Source organism: Pagrus major, chromosome 6 (assembly GCF_040436345.1).
Source record: "Pagrus major chromosome 6, Pma_NU_1.0".
Classification (NCBI taxonomy): Eukaryota; Metazoa; Chordata; class Actinopteri; order Spariformes; family Sparidae; genus Pagrus; species Pagrus major.
Window position 1 is genome coordinate 35,105,125 of NC_133220.1, and position 27,618 is coordinate 35,132,742.

Sequence of the window (27,618 nt, forward strand, 5' to 3'; positions counted from 1 at the left end):
ATGAGGCAATGAATCAGTGAACACTCAGAAGTATGAGGATGTTTTGTGATCATGAAATGGGTTAAACAATCAAAAATGATAGTATAAGCCTTCAGTGTCAGCCCTCTTGAGTTTGTTTAGGAACAGCAAAACCTGGTTTGGTCAGGCGGAGGTTCCCCCTCCACTCCTCACCCTGAAGATGGATGGATGGATGGATGGATGGATGGATGGATGGAGGTCAGAGAGTGGAGTCTGACAACATATCAGCGATGAGAGCTCCCTCCCTTCTCAGTTCCCAGCAGCCCACCACTTCCCCTCCCAGCCACAAAGCACCTTCGCTCGGCCCGCTGTGCCCTTGACATGCCAAGGCAGGCGGGCAGGCACATCCCAGGGACAAGCTGCTCTCCGCTGTCTTTAAGACATTCTGATTGGGTTTTGGTGGAGAAAGGCTCGGGGTTGACTTTGTAAAAGAATCTAAATGAGGTGCGAGTGAATGCCACGGCTGTTCCATTTTAATCTGTGTTTTCGGCTGCTTCTTGAGTGGCTCATTTCCATGCATCACACCCTGGATTCCTCAGTACTGAGCCCGACACATTCAGGGCTTTCTGGTAATTTTTAAAAAGCCAAATCAGGGTCAATGACATGATTTTCTTCAGTAAATATTATGCCAAACCTGATCTTTACAAGAAATGTAGCACACGTGTTTTTAAACATAACATTTAAACATTTCTGAATTTAATTGTGCCGTGTTCTGTCCTCCATCCTTTCAACGGCTTCTCATTTAAAGCAGGAATAGAGCCAAAGAGTGAGGAGAAGCCACTGCTCATTAACCCCTCAGTACTTAACAATGAATCCTGGAGGCTCATTGTGCCAAAGGGCCAGTGCTTCCCTAACGAGGGCCGAGTGAGTGTATGTTGGTGGAGGGGGTGGGGGCTGCCTAACATCAGGGCCCGTCCAAGCCTTTCAGGTTTCTAAGCAGAAGCTGATCTCAATATAAAGACCACAATCTGAACAACAAGCAAATATAAATGTGCTGGAACAAACAGTGAAACCTGATGTCCTCTTAAAGATGATTTCTGTACTTTCTTAAAGCAATGAGAGAAAATTTCACACCTTTCTTTTCAGATTTGAACTTTTGCAAGGAGATTCCATCTGTGCCCCCGGGCACATCCTCAAACTCTCTGTTTTAATACAAATGTTTACAAGTCACAAATTAACAATCTGTATCTAACAATGCAAGAACATTCTGTAGGAATGCCTTAAAACATTCACAGAATACAAAGGCAGGTGATTACAGCTTTGTAAAATAGGAGGATATGACAAAAAGTCCTATAAACATAAAACAACTCAAACCTCTACCCCTGACATCGTCACCAATCATAGTGGTGGTAATTTAATTGTAATACTTTCAGGGAACTGTAATGATCAGAAACACAAGTACTGATTAACATAACACACTGAAGCCATGTGACAGCTGCAGCAAACACAACTTGAATCCTGTTGTATATGCAGCTGTACGGAGGAGAATAAGGACCACTGTCAAATAAATTATTTTAGTGTTTTCAGAATTCATCTTTAATGTCAGAACTCTGAGAAAAATCATTATTCTGAGAAAAAAGTCAAATACATTTTTCACAGTGGCTCTAATCGTCTTCTGTAGACCAGTAAGGTCCAGAGACGTACAGTACAGAACCCCTCTGACCCGCCAGCAGCCTGATAAGGCTGCTTCTTGATAACGCTTTATATTAAGCTCCTTATAATAAGTGTTAGTTAATAGGCAAGCCTTTATAAGTCCTTCTAACATTAATAAGACTATATCTGTGTTAATAATAACATAATAGACTGGTTTATTGTTAGATTATAACACATTTATAAGCACTTATAATACATTTGTTTGAGAATGTTAATAAGAGCCTTTCTTATTATTGAAAATAAATTTGAGAATATCTTATAACTGATTATATTATTATTACAAACACATGTATTGAGTTTAACTTACATATTATGCCACTGTTAAACCTTTTTTCTTTTTAATATCCTACTTTAGAATGAATCTTTTAGCAGTTGAATGTTACACTGAACTATGCTTTTTGAAGCGATCAGATCTAAAGCAGGAACACTGCCTTGTTGAAGTGAAATCATTATTATGCACTTATTATAATCATATGAATAAGCCTTTAATGAAGGACGTACACAAACATTATTGCTTTCAACTAACGGTTACTACAAGGACCTTCGTACAGCCTGCAGCATTCCCCCTGCAGCTGTCATTATAGGGTGTTAGTATAAAATGCATGTTGGATAAAAAGCTGTCCAAGTGGCCCATCCAGAGCCTGTAGGTGATGTGATCAGATGTTGTGGGAACGTGGTGTGCTGGCTGCAACACAGACTGTCCCCCTCCACCCTCCTCAACAAGAAAGAGCTGCTGGTGCGGGGACGCTTTAATTGGAATTTCATGTGGGCTAAACTGAGGGGAAACTGATGTAAGTTAACATTTGGTAGACTTAATTGGTCCCTTTCTCTCCCTCCTCCTCCACCGGGCACTTACGGCCGCTGCTGAAGCTTCCCGCTAATCTCCCATTTACAATCAATTCAGGCGTCCAGACAAAAAGTCCGCCTCTCTCTTTTCTTCTCTTCCTGTCTCAAACGAGCTCCTTTGTGGCCCGTAAATTGCCTGAATCCCCGGTGATCCCCCGGTGGCGGTGGGAGCAAAAGAAAGATGTCCTCATGTTGTTGACAGCCGATTAGCGCGCTCCCGCTCTCGCGCTCCTTCCTCTAATCTCCTCCGCGTGCGCGCGCCTTAATTAAAGCTCCCGTTCGTCAATTAACGTGTTTGTGGATGTCGAGGCGGTTGCTCAGATGTTGGAGAGGTGCAGGAGAAACGGCGCAGAGAAAAGGGCAACCTGTCTGCTGCCTCAGGTTGTTTACTGCTCCGACACTGTGGTCCGTGTCCCGCAGGCTGCAGGCTGCTGTGTGTGTGTGCGTGTGTGCGTGTGTGTGTGTGTGTGTGTGTGTGTGTGTGTGTGTGTGTGTGTGTGTGTGTGTGTGTGTGCTTGTGCTTCGGATAAAAGTGAAATTTGCGTCTTTGTCGCTCGTGCTGCTCCCTCGTGTCACACGGAGAGCGTTAGAATGAAGGTATCTGATCAGAGTGCGGCTCTGGCTGCTCTCTGGAGGAATGTGTGGAGGACAGCTCGTGTCTCTGGTACTGTCTCTGTGAACCTGGTGGGTTTTACCTCAAACATTCTCTCTCAGTTCTGAAAGCTGATGTTTGGGAGTCAGTATGTTAAGGGTCCCTGAGCAGGTTTGTAACATTTGCTTTGGATTAAACATTTTGTAAGAAGACAAATGTATTCGCCTATTTTTTCATTAATTGGGGAATTTTGTGTTTGGTTCTTTGTTTTTCCAGTGACAGTCGGGATCCAGACCATCAGGTGGCATTTCATCACACCGTCCTGTCAGACCTCATCCCTTCATCGTGAGACGACCCTGGCTGTCTCCACATAGTTGAATTTAACAGCCTTGTTACTGTTTATTTTAAAGGAGCGCTCTGTAGTTCAGGTGAAGACATGTTAATGAGAAGAGAAAGATCTTCATTGGCTGAGTGTTTCTGCCTCTCTTTGTTTTCACGATGAATAAACTGAGTACACAAACTAAATAAATAAAGGACAACACAATTTATACTGTTTTACTTTGTGTATATGTGGCGGACCCTGCCACCTTTCTAGCTTCAGACAGTGCTCTGGGGCCTTATTTTCCTCTGAGAACAGCTTGTTTATTCACTCATGGAAAAATAGATATTTCTGAGTTTGTATTATGACCTCATTAATATTGTAAATATTAAAATTCAGTTCAGATTTTTGTCCAAAACTACAGAGTGCCCCTATAACTCAGCCCTTCAGTCTGTGTTATTGTAGTTAACAGTTTGGTGGATTTTCCCGCAGATGCCTGAGTGTGTGTGTGTGTGTGTGTGTGTGTGTGTGTGTGTGTGTGTGTGTGTGTGTGTGTGTGTGTGTGTGTGTGTGTGGTGCAGACTGATGAAATAGGTGAGCAGGGCATTCATCTGGCAATATTAGCTCTGCCAGGCTTCTGCAGGCCCGGTCGGCCCGGCTGAGCGCTAATTAGCTGTTAATAGAAAGAGCGCCATTTGGGAGCACGGATCTGCCTCTCGACAGAATGTGTGCAGGGATAATATTGTTCCAGGAGCCGTGAGGAGAATAAGTCGTGGTCTATTAACGCGGAGGCCCAGATGAGGAGCTGCGGCCTGAGTGCTCCATTATCTCCTGTTCTGATGAGCGGCTCCGGATGCGGCGGTACCCCCCCCCCCCCCCCCCACCCCACCCTCCCCAATCAAGTCTCCCCAAGCCGTTTAGCTGGTTAATGTAATTCGCTTTCAAGGGCCCATGTTATCTCTGATCATTTGCGCCATTACGCCGGAGTCAAGTGTAAATGCTGCATTATTAAGATCGTGTCTGTCAATAAATGGTGAAGCAAAGTGGCTCAGAGCGTACAGTGAGCCGGGCTGAGTCTATATGTGGCTTTCTGACGACACTTCAAACAGCCACAAAGTTGAGCGGACAGATGCCTCTGCAGCAGCGCGACGCGCCTGCTGTCACCGAGCCTCCTGACGGGATCCTGTGTGGAAGTCAGCCCGTCATGTCATCCGCCTAAAAAAATCAGTTTTTAGAAAAAATAAATATTTCAACAACGTCCCGGAACCGTAAGCTCATCTGGCATGTGTAACGGAGATCAGGGCCGCAGTGTGGTTCAGTTCGGCCCACCAGTTGTTTCTACTGAAAGAGTAAAAAGAATCTAAAAAAACATATGGCAATGTTAATGGGCTTTTATTTTGTGAAATAATATGTAGGGTCCTTAATTATTATTTTTCATAATCTGAGCACAGAGGACAGGGTGTCACTGTGTGCAGGAGGTCAGTGGATTAACGGGAGTTGGGATCCTTGTTCTGTTTTGCATTTTAACATACAAGTGTGGTCACTCTGCCGTGGGCTGGTGGTCCTGAGGATTAAACAGCAACACGTCTAAAAGAAATAACATTTAAAAAATGAAACAAAACGACCAAACGTGGCCTGGAGCAGAAAACACACAGAATGACTTCGAACACATCAGTAAAAAAAAATAATTTAAAAAAATCAGCATTTCACATCACAGCTCGTAAATTCACAGCTGTTAGTTTTAATGCTGCTTCATTTTCGACGTGTTTTCGTCTGTTTTGTGACTTGTCCTTGTGTCCTGTCATGTTTATCTCTTATTTGTTTTAAATGTAGAATTAGTTCACGAGTCTTCTGACACGTTGTTCTGTCTCACAGCAGTCTCCGTTTTATTTTCAAAAGCTTTCAAAGAACAGAAACACGTGGCTCAAACATTCAGCTTTCATTATAAGTTATAACTTATTTATTGACATTAACATTTTTTCCAGAGAAATACACAACATGGCAAATGAATTACATTTTAAATAACATTCTTTATTTCCATAACCTATTATTTACAGCTCCATGGAGACCGCTGCTTTCTCCTGGTCGGAGTTTATAACTGGGGACGCAGAAAGAAATTCTATCCGAGCAGAAAAATATCCCTAATATTCCTACAGTGTAAGTGTGAGGTGTCGTTGTACCGTCTGTATTCCCTACGGTGTCCCTGCTGGGACATTTGGGAAGGATCCTAAATCTTATAGGATTACCACAGTTCCTTTTAAGAGATTGGGTCCAATTTTATTGGACTCGTCTTCTCCCTAGACTTTCAAAAACTGTTGAGCGCAGCTACAAACGCAGCTCATGAGCCAGTCAGTGTCTCTGAGGCCTCACACAGATGCACCGGTGTGTGCGCCTCAGCTCTGCAGCTCTCTGGAGGCCTCTGTGGCCGCAGAGAAGACGCTGTCATGCAGCTTCCTGATGTGTTTCTTCAGGTCAAAGTTGCGGCAGAAGCCCTTCCCGCAGGTGGCGCAGGTGAAGGGCTTCTTGTCGTTGTGAGTGTGCATGTGGAAGGTCAGGTTGTAGATCTGATGGAAGGCCTTGTTGCAGATGGAGCACTTGTACTGCTTCTCCCCGCTGTGAGTCAGCTTGTGGTTCTTGTAGTTTCCTGAGAGATTTAAAAAGAGAAAATGAACTCAGTCACGACAGGAAGTAATGATCGGACATTGTTGGAAAAACATAAGATGAAGAAATCTGAGCTCATAAAGTCCCAGAGCCCAAAGTCACGTCTTCGCCTTCATTCTGAGCAGCAGCTCAACAAAGGTTCAGTGGTGAAGTATCAGATCCTCACAGAGCCAGCTATCAGTAGTGTAACTGTGGTGTGCCTGAATGCGAACAACTGAATGTGAATCACATCAAACCAGACCAACTTCCTGAGTAGATTATAGTTCATAACCTGTGCACTTTCTGAGAGAATATTAATTAGTTACCCAAACATAACCTTACATTTATTTTATGTTAATGTTCTGATAATGTATAGAGTCCAAACTGGATCACTATCTTTATGTGAACTAATAAAAAAACAAGCACTGCAGACTAAACAGAGCAGATCACCACCGTGGGATCAAAAACCAGAAACATCTGTAGAAATGATAAGAAGCTAACCCGAGGCTGACACATCTGGATCCTTTACGTTATTCCCTCTGCATGCTTTTTACTTTAAACCCCAAATACATCAGAGTTGATTTTAGAAAGCATGAAAAACAAAATGAGACTCCTGACATGGCCTGATGTCCCGAGCTGCAGGTATTTCCTCTGTGAGATCAGTGTGAAGGTGTTGAAGAGAAGCAGGAGGAGACCGAGCTGTTCACTGGGGATGAGAGGCCGTCTTTTCTTCTTTCTCCTGCCAAGGTCAGCGGTTCACTGTGGAGTTAGAGCCCCTCGGTCCTCTGCTCTGCCCAGCCTTCATTAATCAGGGTTTTGTGTGTCGAAGTCAAGAAGTTGTCAAACTTTGTCAGAATCAAGCGCAGCGACAACTCAACAAAAAGCCCTGATTCCTAACTCGGCCGGGGTCTAACAGCTGACCCAGAGCAAATGCTGCCGTCTTGAAGGGAGAATTAGTCTGCGTAAAGTGACAAGTCCTATTTCCACTGATCGCTTCATGCTCATCGGTGGGCCTGCAATTATTTCCCCTTTCATTACTCTCACAGACAACCAGGAGCGGCAGCATATGGAGCTGCTGTTCCTCCTGCTCATATTTATTTCAGCACACTCAGAGGATTCCTCACAGCCAACAGACGCTGACTGAAACGGAGTGAAATGACTGCACATACAACTTCATTTTCCTATAATTCTCAGGTCCAGCCATGAAATAAAGACAACACAATGAAGCCAGGGAGCAGCGACACAGCCTGCCACCGACAGCAGCGTTACAGACACCACAGCGCAGCGCAGGACTCTCAGCTGGACGGGCCGCTCTCTGTTCCCCGTCCAGAACCTCAATCCTCATTTTATTAGAAGCACTGAAATGATTTCAGCTGTTCAGAGTGGAGCCTTTCTACAAACTGTCACTATAACAGGAAACCGATCAGCAGGTGTGAAGAAAACGCTTCATTATTACTGGAAATGAAGCACTCGCACCGAACACGGAGGTTTTTTAAAGAAAATATTTGAGGACGAAACAAAACACAAAATTAAAATTCGATTTTTTTTCCTTGTATGAAAAGAGTTTGGAGTCGAAGCACACAAACCACCGAGCTGTTAACGGAATATAACAGTTTTAGATTAAAAAAAATAAACACACACACACACACACACAAAAAAACAGGGAAATCTGCCAGCAGTGTAAAATAATGTTGCTCGGTTCTGATCGGGATCATTTACCTTTCTGGTGAAAACCTTTCCCGCAGAACTCACAGACGAACGGTTTGTACCCGGCGTGGATCCGAACGTGCGTGTTGAGAGTGGAGCTTCTGTTGAACGCTTTCCCACACTGGTTACATTTATGAGGCTTTTCCTGAACACGAATAATTGAAGAGAAAAACAAGGCACAGTTAAATCACATGTAAATTCATAAAGTCAGACACTGATTAAAAAGATACGTGAAATAAAAGCTGCGTCTCGCCGCGGCTCACCTGTGTGTGGATGATCTTGTGTCTGCACAGCGTGCTGGCCTGCCGGAATCCTTTCCCGCACACTTTACACACGAAAGGCCGGGCCCCGGTGTGCACCGGCATGTGTCTGGTCAGATTGTAATGTGCGTTAAAAACCTGCGGAGGACACGAACACAGCGGAGACTGTAGAGAGGCTGTCTGTATAAAATGATCTTATTTAATCTGCCTGCAAATAAATATTTTATTTTTAGCTGTTATTTATTTTAGGGGAAATATTCGTTTTAATAATAGACATCCAGAGAGCCTTTATACTTCAATAATATTAAAAATGATAACTGTGAATTTTAAAATGGACATTTACATTAAAAAAATAAATAAATACAAAAATAAATAAATACAAAAATAAATAAATACATTAAAAATGAATAAATACAAAAATAAATAAATACATTAAAAATGAATAAATACATGTTAATCTAGTAGATTTTTTTTTAACACAACATTTCTCCGTACCTTTCCACACACTTCACACGTGAAGTTTTTGGGTTTTCCGTCTGCAGCGCTGCTGCCGCTGCTGCTCAGTTTGTTGTGCGTCTTGACGCCGTTTTTCTCGGTACTCAGGCCGTGGTTCTCCTTCACTATCTGGTCCAGCTGCCCTGGCAGATGTTCCTTGTGCGGGTACTGAGGTGTGGGCAGCTTGTCGGCCCCCACCCCGGCCAGCTTTGCGTTCTCCAGCAGCAAGAGTCTGTGGTGCGCCGACAGAGAGGCCTGGGCCTGCGGGCTGGAGAACCAGTGTCCGGCCAGCAGCTCCGACTGCTGGTACGCAGAGTCCAGGTAGTTAAGATAGTAGAGCGAGCCGCCGCTGGGTACGGCCACGGCCTGGTGGATGACCTGCGGTTTCACCACCCTGCTCCCCGACGTCAGCTGAGGCTGCTTCAAGCCCGAGTCCGCTTTTCCGCATATTCCGCAGTTTCCCTTGCATGGAGCAGCTGCGGAGCCGCAAAAAGTGCCCCTGAAACTGGCTCTCCACAACTCCGAGTAGTTCATCAGCGCCTTGGCTTGGAGGTCGTAACTGAAGGGCTGCAGCGGGATCATGCAGGGGATCGGGGAGCAGAGCCCGAGCAGCTTCTTCCCATCTGACCGTTCCTCCGCGCTCCCCTTCGGCTCCGAGCTCTTGGACATGATCCGGTCTATGGAGAAGGCCAGGGTCTTGGGAGCCGCGGACGGTCCGGTCCTACCGCAGGACATCACCGTCTCCAGAGAGGCAGAACTTGCCATCTTCTTCTTGTTGTTGTTGTTGTTTTGTTTGCAGCAGAACAGAACTTGGTGTGAGCAACTCCCGGTGCAGTCCGACCCGCTCCTCCAGCTGCCCCGCGTCTTTTCACTCTCCTGAGCTCCCAGCAGAAAAGACAGGAGGACACATCAGTTTAATAAGCACCTTGCTGTCACAGTGTCACGCATTTGCATTCAAATGGCCATCCCCCCTGCAACAATAGCATCCAGGGGTGATGGATTAATGCTCATTAACTAGTGCACACAAAATTAACAGGACATTACAGAGCTCGTTAGGGAGAAGAAGAGGAAGAAGAAGAAGAAGAGGAAGAAGAAGAAGAAGAGTGCAGAGGAAGGGAAAAGAGCGGACTACAGTCGGAGCTCGTGGAGAAAGCGCGAGCATAAAGTTGAGTCCGTGCTGGAGTTCAGGTTACCTCTTTAATGGTCAGATGGCTGATGAGAAACCAGCAGACTGCTCTCTGTCACATGTTGGCAGCGCACGCCCCTCCTCAGCGCGGATCACTGTCTCCTGACATCAGCGGGCACCCACACTCTTCACTGGGTGACAGGGAGACGCCCTGCACGCCCTCATAAGAACAGAGAGGGTGGCACGGGTTACATAGGCGACCATAAGTCACCCGAGACATAAATATGAAACCGTTTCCCTCCAGAGAACAATCATACGTGTCATTGTGTGCTCATCATTAAACACGTTTTGGAGGATTGTTTCAGCTCTCATGTTAACAACACAGTCATCTGCCTCTTTTTTCACTTTGCAACACATTTTTTTAGGAGAAAGCTGCTAATCCTCAGAGATGGGATCCTCCTTCTCCACGCCGGCTTATATACTTACTATTTGTATAAATTCGAGGACGTCCAATTTCCACCTGTTTAGGAGCAGAGACTCCGTGAGGATCCTATTAAACGTCGTTCCTCCTTCCCTCTATTCAAAAGAAGCAATTTTCCGGAGCGATTCAAGGCTCAACTCAGCGCAGGGAGGAAAAAAAGAAAGAAAAAAAACACAAGCTCTTTCACTTTTAGCCACTAAAGCACTGCGTGAACCTGGTTTTGTGTTTTTTTCCTGAAATAGAGGGACGGATTAAAGAGGAGAGAGGGGAAGAAAAGACCCAGAGGTATACAAGGACAAATGAAAAGAGCGGCTTTTTTCTCTGAGAGGCGCACAAGAAGTTTGCTGGAATCCACCGTGTTATGTGGGAGTTACAATGAGCAGCAGCCCTCTGTTCGCTACAAGGGCCGTGTTGAATTCATGTGTCTGCAGGGCCATTTCACCTGAGGGACCCCCAACACGTGAGAGGGACAGGAGAGTTCATGCCACACGGTCAGCAGGACGAGGGAGGGCGGGTTATATGAAGACAAGCTCTCAAATACAAATCCTCTGATCATTAACACAGATATGTTCAAGTTCACATGATAACATTTATAATAAACATTAATACATTTATATTTCTTTATATAGATTGCACTTAATTAATTATTAACAAGGTTAATAGTAATAGGCTATCACTGTTAAAAAATGAAATGCTTTATAATCTATTTATGAAGCAGTTGTTTATTGTTAAGTTGTGACTGGTGTTAATAACCTTTACAGTTGCTTAAAGGAGAAAGATCCTCATTGGCTGATTTTATTCTGTCTAAACAAAATATATAAACAAACTGGTGGACCCTGCCACCTCTCTAGCTTCAAACAGTGTTCTGGGACCTTATTTTCCTCTGAGAACAGCTGGTTTATTCACTGGTGGACAAATGGATGGATAGTCACTTGTATTATTACCTTATTAATATTGTAAATATTACAATTCTCAGTTTGAATTTCTTGTCCAGAACTAAACAGTGCCCCTTTAATAAATAAAACATGTCATTGTTAAGCAGAGTTAAATAGCTGTAGTTAAATGTAGCATCTATTAACAACGGTTCATTATAAATGTTAGCAGTATAATATTAACATTATCACTGATCCAGTAATGTAACATGTCCCAGTCCTAGGGGCTCACTATAGTACAGCTCTTATTTGGGGCATTAAAAATTAAAAATCAGCAACATCAACAAAAAACAAACAAGCAATACATTGTAACACTGTAAATGATTTATATGTGGTGGCTAATGGCTTCATTAGTTGTTAATAAGGTTCAATTAATGGTTAATAAAGCATTCAACTGTGTTTTACAGACCAGTTGAGAGCTTTTAGGAAGAACTCCTCTCCGGCTGCTGTTTGTCCAGCAGGACTGTGTCTTCAGCAGTCCCTTTAAAACATCACAACGAGCCGTCCACTGCTCTGTCTGACCACTGAACCTCTGTGACCAAAATCCATCTATTATTGACATTTTACAACCACAGACTGGATGTCTTCTTAAATAGTCAATAATATTTATACTTGTAACTGCATGGCACCTGCCAAAGGGATTTTTCACATTTAGGATCTGTATTTAGAACTGATCTGTAAAACATTAGTGGATGATTAATTATCCATTAATAATGCCATTATATACTACTTCTAACCCATAAGGGTTAAAAGTGATATCTATGACAGGGAGGTTCTCAGAAAACTTTGTTGAGGTAAGATGAATTTCACGTGGCTATAATTTGAAATCAGGGATGTTTTATGTTGCTGTTTGGTAAAAGATGTAGATCCTCCAACAGTCTATCAACTCTGTCAGAACATTGAATAATGTCAAGTGAAATATCGGCCTATCCACTGTATATATCATGTGATCTTTCCAGCATGTTTGTCTCTGTACATGAGGCCTAAACCCTGTCTGAGGTGAGGATAGTTCAATTAGTAATTTCTTTGTGGGGTTTTCCAATATTTTAAACTCTCATTTTCTATGAAGAGTGTCTGTAACTTTATTAAAGTCATCACATTTTAGAGAGAATCATTCAAACCAGGGGCCGAGTGTTTTTTTGTGATTGTTGAATCCTATCAAATTGAAATAATAGATTTCTTGTGCATCATTTTACTGCACACACATTTACCCTTAATTCATCCTGTCACCGTAAGAATTCAAAATAATGCTCTCTGAGCTTAAACATGCTTGGTAGCACAACATGTGTGTAAAATGCACTATCCTGTTGGTCCAGCAAAGATTAGAAGGACATATGAAGTCTGTCTGTTAATTGAAATCAAGTGTTTCTGTGCATTTTAGTCTTAAAGATCTTGTTTGTTAAATGAGCGTTTTGTAAAATGTTTTATGCATTCAACCAAGAACGATACTGAAAAAAGTTTTTACTGAAGCTCAGGTTTTGAGTTGTATATCACAAACTTTTGACTGAAACCCAGCCCCGCTCAGCTACATTCATCTACCTCTGCTGTTAATCACTGCTGGTCAATGTTATACTAAAGGTGGAGGAAGGTGATGATTTACCTCGAGCCCTATAGACTTAGTGCCATACTTAGCTCAGCATGTTGCCGTCCTATCACATTAGTTTTCCTGTTAATAACCTTAAAAAACATCCCTCCTCCGTTTTGTTTCACACCTGCATCTCAGCATGAGAGGATTAGGGCCTGTTGTCTTGGTGCTACTCATATGTAAATAGGGCAAAAATACACTAATTTGAGTTTATTCAGGCACAATTGCCGGCTCATCCACACAATAAACATTGATCCTATTGCTGTAACCCAGACATCTCTATTCAGCTCCAACAGCAATTAGCTCAAGCATTGATTGAAAGGACTCTTGCTTCTTGCTTGCAGGCATGCAAGGGTCACAAATACTGGCTGGATGTGGCAAACCTATTCCTCGCATTATTATGATCTAGAGTCTGCTTTGACCCATCTACAGGAGACCCACAGTCTCTATATCAGTCCTCCTTTATCTATACATCAATACCTGAAAACTTCTCGACCTGTTCAGGGTCACTGGTCTGTCAGGTCCTGTCCTGTCACCATATAAATGACAGGTATACCTATTGAGATTTCTGATTTATTTATGATAATGAATGAATAAAAAAGATGGACATCCTGACTTCAGCTAACTTCAACAATTTACTGGGCTGAATCTATATCTGAAATGACTATAGTTCACTCATTCACTATTCCCTACATAAAAAAACACTCAATAGTTCATACTCACACTAGATTAGATTAAACTTAGATTTATTGTGTCATCCTGAATATTTTTAGACGTGTGAATTTAATTGATTCATTTTTAAAATGTAATAGTTATCAGAATAAACTAAATTGACAAAACTAATTCTCATCAGTGTCTAACTTATTTTCCCAAACTTTCAACCACCTGTTGTTCCGTCGTCATGGTAATGTTCAGAATCGACTTGTTGTGATGGTGTTGCAGTGATTTCATTGATGATGATGATTCTCGCTCAGGCGTTCAACCTACTACAAACTAAGGCATTCTGACAGTTTATGTCTTATTGGGACAATAAACATCAACTTCAAACAATTTGTAATCCTAAATGTGGGTTGAACACTGGTCCAATTCTAGTCTTGTTAACTTCTATAATAAGATGGTTTTTGGACTAAATGTTTTGTTGTTTCAGGTTTATACGCCCATATTTTTATGTCTACTTGTGTTTGTCTTTGTCTGTCTTCAAGAAATGTATTAGGCTATTAATAAATTGTATCATGTGTTTCACAATGTAATCGCTGCCTGGATTATGTTCAGAGATGGTTCTTTGAGTGAATAAAGTAGTCACAGCAAGGTGGCTGCGGTGGATGATAACCCAAAGATTGTGTTTTTACTTGAATGTTTTTCTGTCTCACTGCTGACTTGTTCTGTTTCTATTTTTGGGGAAAACAAATGAAATACATTGTCACTAAACATTTCACAAATACATTCAGTATCAACATTTTTGCAACTTGCCAGGTGCATTAATTAACAACATTTCCTCATTAATGACATAATTCTGTTCACTATGTTCCCCTAAAAATGTATTTGCAATTTCAAATTAGTTGTGTATGAGTGTCATTTCTAGGAGACAGCGCTAATTAGGAAAACATTTGAAAAATAAAAACTTTGGCTTATCGAACAATAAAGCAAGGAATCTCTGTCTGTCTGTCTGTCTGTATGTCTGTCCTTCACATATCTCGAGAACCATTTATCCAATCATCTTCCCACTTGGCAGGTTTGTTGCTAAGGACCCAAGGAAATACAGTGTCAAGTGTATTAATACATTTTGATGAAACAGTGAACACCACTCTGTGCAGCAGTGGGGGTGTGGCTTCAGCACTTTGGTTGGCTCTGCAGACTGAAGCTGGGTTCACACATGATCCCTCTCACATGATCTCATGGGGAAGCAGACATAAACAAAATGGAGATACGTGTGGTGCAACAACTTGCTGTAGTAACGTGGTTAGAGTCTGAATGAGTGGGGAGACGGGGTCAACACAGGTTTTCTATTCTTCAGAGAGAACTGGAGGTGAGATTTGAAGTTCATGTCAACCCTAGTATGCTAGCTAATGTTATCCTAAAGGGCCATAATGTTTACAGTTGCTTAGCAGCAGCTCGAGCAATTCAGGAGGCTCAAGACTTAAGATGCTTCAGTATGTTTTGAAAGGGCACTATGCTAGTTTTGTCAAATGAAAAAAAAAATTTTCGCAAATGTAAAAAAAAGTATTGTTCTGGTACCGAAGTGCTGAGTAGCTATTGAAAATGATACCCAGCCCTAGTATAGCTTTATCAGAAGTTTTGACGTCAGAGTGTCAGTTCTGTCTGGAGCAATCATAGTGGGACTGGGACACCTATCTCTGGTGTCAAACTCACCTAAAAAAATCAAATCTCTTCATTCCTCAGTAAGTACAACAAGCTTCAACGTCAACCTAGTGCTGATGGAATAACACACTGGAAATGTGCCCAACTGTAGCCTCACACGTCTCAGTAGAGGAAATCACAGACAGTTGTCCTCACACTTTCCACCAATGGTGACAACTTTCACTGACATTAAACCTGAGGAAATGAGACAGGAACGTGTGACTGAAGAGGGAATTCTCCCACAGAAAGTGTTCATTTCATCTTGCCATGGTTACATATGATTTCACTTAAACATTCAGGCACATACTGTAATTGAGGTAAATTGTAAAAACAATTTGTGGGGTTAGATGTAATATTGTATCTGCTTTATGTATATTTCTTTATTCTAAAAATGGTCGATGAAGTCACTTACATATCCAAAATCGACCCAAAATGACTCTCTGTTCTTGAGATGTTTTTTCCTGCAGTTTAGTTTCTGAAGTTTTAAAATTCATCATCTTATAAATGTGGAAAACACAATGGAAAGTATATCATATTCTGCTGTTTCCCATCCAAATCCCATCGCAGGTTAGCTTCATCCATTCCAAATGTGTCTGCTGTGTGTTCATTCTTAGAAAGAGCACCGTAACATCTTTAACAGTGCAGACGATGGCATTGAGTCTGTCCACAGAACAATAAAGGACAAAGCAGTTTGTGTCAGTCAGAACCAGTCCTCAGCTCCCTGGGGCCTTGGGCAAAATTCTGCTAATGGGCCCTTTAACCTGACCTGTGAGTCAGTCATGAGCCTTATTACACATTGATTGCACAATACTGACGTGATGAAGACTTTTCCTCTGCCGCCTTTGTTTTTTACACTAAACCAAAAAACAGCAGTATATAATCATGCAGTGTTTGATTTTAGATAGCATGTCGGTGTTCTGCAAGCAAAAGTGGCATGACGTGTCATAACAGCAATAACGTCTAACGTCTCTACATAAGTGTTCAGCAGCACTTTCTAAATAATGACATAACATTGCAATAACAATCATTTACTGTCCGGGTTGATCTCGTCCTCTGCTCAGAGGGTAAGGAGCTCACCCCTCTTACCCTTGACTGTGAATAAATAACAGTTTAGGAACTTCTTTTTAAAATACAAAAACAATGTGAAACTGTCAGTTATCTTATCGACATCCGCCATGAGATGCAGGAAATTATTGGTTATCAGTGTCAGGTGAAAAAAATCCATACGGTAGATCCCAGTATATACAGTATTTATCTGTATATGAAACAATGGGTCCAGAATCAGAAGTTCGTTTTTGTGGCCACACACACTGGAAGTGCTGACTCCATGTTCAGCACTCAGTGTCAGCTTTCTTCCTTCTTCTTTTCTGAAGAAGACAAAAAGTTTTTGGCGAGGGGTGCCAACAAAGAGGAAAACCTGGTGTGTCAAGGCGATGTGGCGTGTTTGTGCGGTGAACAGCAGAACTGACTGTTTGACTGGATTCCTGCGCGAGTCTTTTTGTCAGCCTGAGTTTTCGTCCTGAAGCGCTGTGGAGGTTTTTTTCAGCCTGTCATGTCTTCACCTGGCCTCCTGAGCACCACCCCACCCCCCACCCCTCAGCTGCCATGTGGCCTGTCACACTGCCTCGCCTTTGCCACGACACATATACACATATTTGTTTTACTAGATTTGTGAGGAATTTTCGCCACCAGCATTGCATTAATTCAACCTAATCTTACACAGTACATTATTCAGAATGTTGTGTCTTGTCCATTCCTACATCTGCTGCTTACTCAAGCTACAACCTGAAAATTAGATCAAACTCTATTCATCCTGTAAAAAATGTATGTGCCAAAGATGCTCAGTATCAGAGTTAAAATATTTAAATCCATAGCATCTTAAGATATAAAAGAAGACGGAAGACTTTTTATTTAATCACATATCATACAATGTATAACATAGTGAAACTGGTACTCTGCATTTAACCCAGCCCGAGGGAGCAGTGGATGCGTGTAGGCAAGCACGGTGCGTCACGCTTTGCAGCAGTACATCACACACAACACCAACTACCAGGAATTTTGGTAAAAGTCATTTTTTACGGAGAAAATATTTTCTGGTTTTCACTCCGATGTCCTCCAGCTGCACTGTTTCAACTCTCTGTGATTTACACAGTGACTTGAAAGCAATCTGTAACTGCTGCGTTCTAGTTAGAGTTAGCCCACTAGCTGACTTTGCTCGGAGCACCGTCGAGGAGTGTTGGTGTTTACACCGTTATCACAGCAGCTTTGGACTGCTAGGGGGAGGAGGACATTTTTAGGTCTGAGGCCAGAATGAGCACCGAAACCTGAACCAGGTGAGCGGACTGGACTTGTTGCTGTTGAACAGTCAGTAATGTTAGCTGACTGCTAAGTTATATGTCTTGATGTTTGGCTGCGTTTGAAAAGTTGTCAATGTGCTAGTTTTTGATCATAAGCCAAGTTATCCCATTTCCACAGAGGTTCAGCTGGTAGCAGGTAGGTTACAGCCAGGTGTGACATTACATTACAGCTGACAAATTGTTACAGAAACCTGGGAGTTGTATTTACGACAGTTGTGTTGCAAACGGTGAGCAGCAACACAATGACCCCACTTTGCAAAAATGTCCTTAAGCACACACACACACACACACACACACACACACACACACACACACACACACACACACACACACACACACACTTGTGATATTCTGCAGGAGTGTATTTTCTGCATAACCTCTTTCTTGTGATCAGTGTGAGAGAGTGGAGATAACAGACGTTGGTTCAATAAAGCAACCACTTGAGCAACCTGCCCCTCAGTTCACTTCAGTCAGTCACCCGCCACCCCCACCCCCACCCCTCCTTCAGCATTCACCTCCTGGCCACTTTTACACTCCAGCCCCTTTTTATTCTCCCCAAACATCCCTGCTCACATCTATTTTTGTGACCCTCTCTCTTCCACAGTGGAGCTAGGAGGACTGGCCCACGGCTCAGTGAGGTGGGGGTTGGAGGGGGTGCTGCTGATGTTGAGATGAATGCAGCCCAGAGACAGAAGAGAACTGAACATCCAAACCTGTCCTGACAACTTTACAAGGTGGTACAGAATGACATGTCAAACGTTATGAGTATTTAGTTGGACTGCTTTCACTCCTGTGACTCTGAGGAGTTTGTTACCATCGGATTAGTCTGTCAGTGTGAGACGTGCTCACATCGGTCAAAACAGAGAAGCCTCAGCTTTTGATTTATTCAGTGTAGGCAGACATACCGTAATTGTTTTAGCACTTGGACCCTCATCAGTGTCTGTAGATGTTCCACATCTGCCTTAAATACACAAAAAAGTGCAGGTATAACCAGTACTGTATCTCTACATGTCAGGATCATTGTATTGATACATTACATACAGTTAAAAAGTATATATGTTTAATTTTAGCCTTTCAAGTTACTCTCTTGTGTTGCTCTGTTGAAAAAGAACATCATTTAAGTTGTATCAAATTTAAATGATTCCAAATTGCTTTTCACACAAAACCGTCAACAGTTTGAATAGTTGATGTTTCTCCTTTCTATGGCAAAGAAGAGGCCATGCCTCAAAATGGTAACGTTACATCTGTCATCTTCAGACGGTGGTCTTCACCTTCCTGTTGTTTGTGGCTTTCTTCTGGTCTGAGCCGTCAGCTGCCTGATCGGTACTGCACATGTGCAACTCTCATCAGAGATCAGAAAGAAGTGAGATGTCTTACTCCTCAGCAACTTCAGTTATCAACTCTCAAAACGATGTGTCTAATTCAGATTATTATTGATTGAGAACAAGTTTAATGTCTCCTGATGTATTCTGATGAGGTATATGATCTGCTGCTTTCTACTGTTCCCTGTTTTTCCAGCGTGTTGTGATGACGAGCGGGACACACAATGGGGAAAAAAGACAGAAAGGCAAACTGGTCCACTGGCAATGTGAACGGCGTTAATTGCTGATCATTAGTGGGTTTACCCACGTTTAAAAAAACCTTCAACTACACACTAATTTTGGTGTGAAATTGGTATTAATGAACTTATTATTTCTTTAAAAACTTAAATCTGTGAAATTGGCCTGTAATAACCCAATTACAGTTAGCACTATTAAAGCATGGCGATCTATAAGAAGACTAGAGGGTAGATCTTGGATCACTTCACTCCGATATGTTATAATCTGGATTTCTTGCCAGATACAGCATGTGTTACACAACTTATTTGATGGATCATCTTTAATGTGTTTTACTCAGTTAACCAAAAATTGCAAAATACAAATTCAAGATTTATTTCATTACTTTCAGGTAAGGGATTTTGCTAAAATTGACACAAAGTTATCTTTGAGAGACAGCTTTTCTTGTCCCAGGTAAGCTTTTTCCACAATATACAGTATTTAAAGAGTATGCAGGCACTCTTCACATGAGACAAACATGGGAAAAGGAACTAACAGAAGGCCAGTGAGATGATGCCTGGCAGAGTTTGAGGACCATAAGCATCTGAAATAGAATAAAAGATATTCAACTGAAGATCTTACACAGAGCTCAAATATCTCCTTCCCAACGTTTGTCTGATAATGTTCGATGCTGTCTTTTCCCCTCTCTTTTCAAGCCTTGATGTTTTGTAGTTTAAGTTGTCATCCACTCATGGTAGCATTTCACTAAATTGAATAATCCGACTACTTGGTGCTTCAGTGTTAAGACACTGGGACCTGAGGACAGCTGACAACAGAGATTTTATGGAGCTCTGTAACTCTTATCTTGCCTGAGCAACACACATACTGTCAATGTGTGCACCTTCACAGTGCACTGACCAGAAAAATGCACACAGCATGTGAAAACTAACAAAACAAACATCTTGGCATGAACTTGTCAAACATAATGGTTTCTGATTTGGGTCTTTTTGACCATTTGAAATTTGCCTGAGGCCATTTTCTTTTTGAATGTTTATGATTGTGACTCATTTTTTCATTTCTGCATCAGTGGAGGATGATGCAGCTCTACATGATTTCTTATGCCTAATAGATCAACACAGGTGTGTGTGTGTGTGTGTGTGTGTGTGTGTGTGTGTGTGTGTGTGTGTGTGTGTGTGTGTATGTGTGTGTGTGTGGGTGCAGCCTCTAGCTCTGTGGTGAGTCAGGTGGAGACGGGCTCAGGGCTCCTTGGGCAGTGGTGAGGGACAGAAGAAATTCACGGAGCATGAGTGTAGAAAGGCCCACAGTCAGAACTTTTGAACTCATTTAAATTAATTCTGGAGCATTTTGGTCCAAATGCTCTGGCTGCAAAGAAATAACTGCAGGGACCTGGGCCTTACTGTATTTGGCAGAGAATATGCAGATGATGCACGTTTGTCCAAGTTCATTTGTAGGCTATCTCTTAAAAAATGTTACGCTCCAGTAATGTGGTATTATTCTCTGTAAAGGGATTATTATACTAACATACAGTCACACTTTGAGTGTTCAGTATCATGAGTTATATAAAATAGTAAGTTACATGATACTGTCCAAGACTGTGGATGTGGATGTTACATCAATATATTGCTTTAAATGACTTTCTTTTTAATGTGATGGTGAAATACTGACTGATGGATGTAAATGATGGCAACATTTATCATTAACATTTATAAGCCAACATCTTGGCTGCTTGTCTGAAGTTAAACCAAGCAGAACATTTAATGAACCAATGTGAGTGACTCTGTTTAGAAATATGAGCCTTTGCTCTGTAGTCTAGCACAGTTGAAAAAGGCCATAAGCAATATTGACATTGAGTGACTGCCAATGTACAGTACATCATACAGACATAGTTATGAAGTACTAACTGTGTTAAATATGAGGATGAAAACATTATTGTTAAAGGCAGAGTGGAATGAATAAACCCTTTTTGTATGAGGCATTTCAGTTATTTAGAAAGGAGCCAGGTCAGCAGGTATGCTCTCACCTAATGTCACAATAGTTAAGAAAAAGTGTGGAAACACTCAAAATGGCCTACAATCAACATCTATGTAGTGACATTCCTTGGTTTTGGGGTGTATTTCAGTGGTATTAGTTGAGTATCATTTTTCTTCATGTGTTGTCATGTAATTATATTATTATACTTCACTTTATTAGAATTATAGTTACATGGGTGTAACTATACAAATCAACAAATCAAAACATTAGAACATTAAAATTAGAATATATTCCAAATAAAATTAACATCATTGACTAAAATTAAATGGTCTTATACTAAATTAAAGATTATTACATGATTAAAATGTACAAATGTCTAAAGATTAAAACTAAATGAATCTCTGGTTTATAAATAACAGTTTGGACATGTTCAACCAGCAGCTCATACATGTACGAAATTATACCAGAAACTCTCATCTGGCCCACATACTGTGTGGAATGATGGCATTTGGACGGTCCACTCCTGCTTGCCAGATCTGAGCTGCAAGGCCTGTTTGTGGCTCAGAAGTGGACTGTCCAAGTGCCATTATTCCACACCCTATGTGTGCCGGATGAACGTATCTGGTGTGGGTCAGATCTGGGCTGCAACCATTTTGCCATCTGAGGAGGCATATGCACATTGCACAGCAAATAGTTATGCAGTAGGTACAGTATAACCTCTGAATGCAGAAGTATAAATGCAGCTACCGTTGGGAGAATGCCCCTCTCCTCTCTCTGGTGTACTTTCTCACATTACAGGCGTAGACTTGAACAAATTTGGTCATACTGTAACTCACACAGTTGTCTCAGTTTTTTTTTCTATGAAATATAAAAAAATGTCCTCAAGTTGCCTGTTTTAGCAACTAACAGTTGATATATAAGACATTCTATTTGCTGTATTATGACATAGAAAATCCACACATTGTTCCATTTGAGTGGCTGGAACCAGAAAATGTTTGGCCTATCTGCTTGAAAAATGACTGAAACAACTGATCAATTGTCAAAATTGTTGCTGATAAATTTTTTGCTGATGGAATAATTGATAATCAGCTAATTGCTGCAGCTCAATCTTAAAACAGTATCATAAAAGAGTGTGGTGTATTGAAAGGTCACTCAACAAACCACCAGGCATAAAGGTAGATGACCAATGTAATCATATTTTTCACCAAAACAACTGGTTCGATCGTTCTAAAATGCAGTGAGCAATGTTCAGTGTAGGACAGCTCTGTATTGCACCTCACCCTAATTCAAATTATGAAATGCTTTCAGAAATGTTAAACTGGGTCATTTCAAAAATGTGTCTGATGAGGTTAGTACAACACCAATTCAGAATACTTCAATAAATACATGAATTGTGCAAAATAAAAGAAACAACAAAAATGTTTTAATTTTTATTCCATTGTCCTGATAACGATACTTTAACTCACCACTTAGTTTAAGTGAAAGCTGTGGAAAAAGAGCCTTCGAGGGGGGAAATGTCTGGTAGAAAGCTAGAAGTGTGCTCAATGAAATGTGCCCACAGGGGGGAGGATTAACTCCTAACATCCATCTAATAATAACAGCGGCCTCAGCAGTCCCAGTTTAAGACCGTGATACTGTTGATCCCCATATGGGCTCTTACTGTATATGACTATGAAACAGGACAAACAGTCCTGTGTAATATTCATCCCTGAGGTATGAAACAATCTGCCCTCATGTCTTGCCCGAACATTGAGTGAGATTGCTTTAAACTGTAAGCTACTCTTTTCATGGAAAAGATCTAAAATTAATCAGCGAGCTTGTTGTCCGCTCTTAAGGCCGCGATAAGAAGGTTTTGGTGCATGGGGCGGGAAACATAAGAGGCTTTGGGGGCCGCTTTTATTAAAAGGATCTGACATCTACCTGCCCTCTCAAATGGCAGGCAATTTTGACACTTCTGGCACGCAAAGCAGCCATACAAAAATAACCACGTCTCCTGGGCTGTGGGCCGACTCTGTTTTGATTCTGTTTACCTTAAAGGACACTGTGGAAAGCATCGTAAATGAAATGCCTCTTCACAACAAATCACAGACCAATTTATTTGGCAACTCGAGTGTCTACACATTGGCTGATTTCTCTCTTCATCTTTTCATTTTCCTGTTGTCATTATCCACACGTATCATGTTGGAGACGGCTTGATGGACTCAATGTGTCGGAACGGCTTGTTCTCACATCCGTATCACTGCAGGACTCCCCACAGTACAGCAGCGGCTTGTCAGCGCTCAGACTCTGGGCCAGTTTCTCACTGTGATGGTCAGTTGGAGATTTCTTTTTATTTTGATACAGTTATCGTTTCCCATTTCCCCACTTGATTGGAGCTTAAAAGCCAAAGCAGCTCAGATCGTGCCGGCATAAATCTCCAGGCCCATTAATCCGTCCTGGTGCCTTGTCTCACACAGAACTGCCCAATCGTGTCTGGATATTCATGGGGAAATTAAATGAATGATATTCTAAGGCAGCTCACCGACACTGCAGATTGGATGTTAAAAAAGGGTGGGCTGCTTTGTGTGTTAGATGTTGATTATTGTCATATGTATAGGATACGAAGGAATAACCTCTAGAGGCAGCTAAGAGCATATGAAGTCTCTGTTACATGAACCCAAACAGCCCTTTCTCTTTTCTTTTCAGCTTCACATCCTTCTTCATTTCTGAATATGAATTACTGGGTATAAGACACATCATTTTGAATGATAGCTTAACAGGGCATCCTCCAAAATAACCATAATAACCAAAAACATTTAATTTCAAGTACATTTTAATTAACCATATACCTCCTTCCCAAACCATTTTGTCTAATGTAAATGCATTGCAATGATCTCACACAGAAGAAAATAACTGAAAATGAAACTGAAATTTTGAATGTTTGGAGCATTGTGTGTATAAAGACTGTCCCACATTAACGCCATTTTACAGAGTGCTGAATCTGTCAGTGATGTTGGCATGTTGTTACACTTTAAAGGACCATTCTGTAGTTTTGGTGAGGAAATGTTAATAAGCAGAGAAAGATTTTCATTGGCTGATTTTCTTTCTGCCTTAACAAACTAAATAATCGAACTCTCTTTGTTTTCATGATGAATAAACTGAATAAACAAACTGACCTTGAAGAACAACACTATTTATACTATTTTACTTTGTTTATATGTGGCGGACCCTGCCACCTTTCTAGCTTCAAACAGTGTTCTGGGACCTTATTTTCCTCTGAGAACAACTTGTTTATTCACTGATGAAAAAGATAGATATTTCTGAGTTGGAATTATGACCTCATTAATATTGTAAATATTAGAATTCTGCCCCTCTGACCCTTTAAACGTCTAATGAAATTAAAAATGCTGTTTGTGTTATAATCAGGTGTTTTAATCTGGGGTGTACAATATCATATCATTCACAATTATACCAGAATTATTTTTAATTTGATAAAAAAAAGAAAAAATCATATCATGAAAGGGGGATATTCTGTAGACGTAATGATGTCATACCATACACAGCAAGGCAAGTAACATTGCTACCAGCTCCATGATGGAGCGACTTCAGTAGTGTGGAAGTGGTTTGATTACAAAATATCAGATTTACAAAAAAACACTAATATGTACGAAGTGCAAGACGACTGTAACAACAAATGGAGGAAATACAACAAACTCATTTCACCTCAGCATCGAGTTGAGTAGGCTCACAAGGAGAGCCAGAAATCCTGCGAGGAGAGCTCAACAGCAACAAAAATATAATTCAGTATTTGTTCATATTGTCAAGAATATAATTAGAGCAGAAATAAACTGAAATATTATATTATTTTAAGGGCCCTTCCATCCATCCCTAGTATTTGGTATGATGCATTAAAATAACATCATCCCTCATAAAATACTACAAATACCATATTGCTCAGCCCTCAAATTTCAAAATAGAAACATTTTTACTTCACACATGTTTCTGGTTAAGTATGGATTGATATAGCAATGCTCAGCCTGCTAGTGTGACAGAGCGTGCACTGGTTACGAGCTTATCATTGTTGGCATGTGGTGGTAGCGGGCTAATTAACTCAGGTAAGACTAAGGACAAAGGTGCCGGCGAAACTCAAGGAGGTGGATGAAGCGTACCAATAGAATTCTCACTGATGAACGTCTGTTGCTGCACTGAACACTGGCTTGTGGTTGGCATTCAGTAGTGTCTCTCAGCCTTTATGGAACTAGAAAGGCACTCAGAACAGCCCATACCTCCACCGAGAGCCAGCAGTTAATTCCTTTAATTCAATCAAGCCTAATCCAATATCAAACTTGAAAGCCCCGTATCACTCTGAATTTTAAACCACCAATACATGCTTGACTATAATTTAAGCTCACTAGATCTAGGATCTGCATCAAATTATACTCACTTATAGATACCAGCCAGCTCAATACATCAGATTTTTTTTCAGCAAGATCCATAAATTACTTCCTGAGAAATTAACGAAAATGTAGAAAAATAGCCTCTCTGTTCCCCACCTGTGCCCTATTCTATGTTAGAGAATGTAAATAAAAAAACAGAGACTTCTTTGGATTTTGGTTGGCATATGGTGATTGTATCTTTTTAATGACCAGGAAAGGAGAGAGCAGAGAAGATGTGGAGTGCAACAGACAGATGAGACATCTATAGAGCTACTGGAGAGGTGAAGGAGAGGACAGTATCAGAGGGACAGAAAAGACACAGAGTTAACACAGTTTATCACAATTCAAAGGAAACCCTTGTCGCACAATAGAAACAGAGGCTATGGGAACAGGTTTAGTCTATTTAAACCTTTTACTATGAAATAACCTGAAAATGGTGCAATTATTGGGTGAAAATCTAAATAATTCTGGGCTGGACTAAGATCCTAATGTTTCACGATCCTAACAAACTCCTCTGTCAGCATAACATGACCAACTCTAAACCACTGTCACTGGTTCCTAACCGCTATTATTATTATTATTATTATTATTATTATTATTATTATTATTATTATTATTATTATTATTATTAATAATAAGTTAAATAATACAATAGTGTTCATTTGTTTACTAGATGACTGCATCTGGAATGAATCATGTCCAGTTGCAAAAATATCTAAACAATTTAAGATGATAACTGCACATGTCTGGATGATATATATGGGCTATGCATTAGTATCATTCAAGCAAAAAAATATCAAATTGTACTTGTAGTTTGATTTACCTCATTTCCTCCAAAATCTTGTTTTTCTCTATTCTTCTAAGAAGGATTTGTTCCCTCTTCTATAACATCATTAAAAGATATCCTCTCTTCTTTTAATTTGGGACTATATTATATCTAATCCGCCTGTCTTTAGTCTGAGCTCTCCTTCTTGGGCTCTTGATTTGATTTTGGTCATTGTTGATTTGATCTTTAGCAATTTTTTCAATCTCCTTCTCGACGGTAATATCATCTCTCAAGACGACTGATGCTTTAATCCACAGCATTAATCTCAGACCTTCTTTCTTAAGAAAATGCTGCTGGGGGATTAACAGATATGTATTTTTTGCAGTCTGCTGACACAATATCCCTGTCCACTCTTTGCCCCTGTGGTTATCTCATTGTCCAAAATAGTATAAGTCATGCCCACGCCTTGAAAATAAATGTATTACTTACTAAAACCTTTCTATAAAAAAAGCTTTTAGACTTGTTTTGGAGCAAATCACCAGGACGGTTTCATCTGATATCTCTCTTGAAAAAACATTCAGGCAGTCCCTTCACAGCAGCAGCAGCAGCAGTTTATATTAAGATTCTTGTAATAAATTAATTGGTAATAAGTCCTTATGAAATGCTTATTAATAAGATAATTAATACTAAATACTAGTGTTAATAATAACATAATAAACATGTAAACTGTTATGTGATAATAATAATAATAATAAATAACTACAAGACATTTATAAGCACTTATAAGAAAGTTTACAGACAAAACAAAACAATTGAATTGTTAAATTTTAACTAATAAGCTGTTGTGTTACAAATACTCAGTAGATGTTTAATTAGCTATAAAGTTTATGTATGTGACAATTATTCAACATACCTACATACAGTCTTTTTCTGAAAGTTAACTACCCACTCACCCTATGCTTTAGAAATGTTTAACAAATTATAAGCAAATATTCAACATACACTCCGGAAGCCATTTCATTAATCTTTGTTGAACATCTGTAAGTTTTAACTTACATGTAAAAAAAATGTTTTCTTTCTTTCATATGAATGCTGTTATATGTTCTTGCAAGTTGTAAGAGTGGAGTTACAAGTTCCTCCTCATTCAAAAACTGTTAATAATGTAGCCCTTTACTGCTTTTAATTAAACACCATTTACTTGCTATACAAACCCTGAGTGAACTACTGCCTTGCCCAGGTGTTAGTACATCTATTCTTTTATTCCAGCCATATATATGTAAACACAAGGTTGATTATCAGTTGCATCATCTAGTTAACATCTGTGGCTTTTCAAAACACTGACAAGTGAAGTGAATAACATTGATAACTTTGTTACAATGTAATGTTCTGCTGGGAGCCCTGGGTCCTGGCATTCATGTAGATGTAACTTTGACATGTACCAGGAATCCAAACCCTGTAAGACAAGCACACCCCCTCATGACAACTGCATCCTTGATGACAAGGCAAACGTTCACTTGGGGTTTGTAAATGGTGTTTGGTTG

The 27,618-nt window shown here is 40.7% G+C and overlaps 1 protein-coding gene across 1 annotated transcript; it reads right to left on the reverse strand.

The window, feature by feature from the left end:
- Positions 1-5,821: 5,821 nt before the first annotated feature.
- Positions 5,822-9,295, reverse strand: fezf2 (FEZ family zinc finger 2). The gene is made up of 4 exons (XM_073469171.1): positions 8,531-9,295; positions 8,039-8,173; positions 7,788-7,920; positions 5,822-6,072 (listed from the first exon to the last, which is right to left on the reverse strand). Exons 1-4 carry the CDS (start codon positions 9,293-9,295, stop codon positions 5,822-5,824), a joined length of 1,284 nt encoding a protein of 427 aa, XP_073325272.1.
- Positions 9,296-27,618: the final 18,323 nt, after the last annotated feature.

Coding starts and splice junctions, on each gene's coding strand:
- fezf2 (XM_073469171.1), bottom strand. CDS start 9,295: ATGGCAAGTTCTGCCTCTCTGGAGACGGTGATGTCCTGCGGTAGGACC. Junction 8,174..8,530: donor CGTGTGAAGTGTGTGGAAAG/GTACGGAGAAAT, acceptor TGTCCTCCGCAG/GTTTTTAACGCACATTACAA. Junction 7,921..8,038: donor ACAAGATCATCCACACACAG/GTGAGCCGCGGC, acceptor ATTCGTGTTCAG/GAAAAGCCTCATAAATGTAA.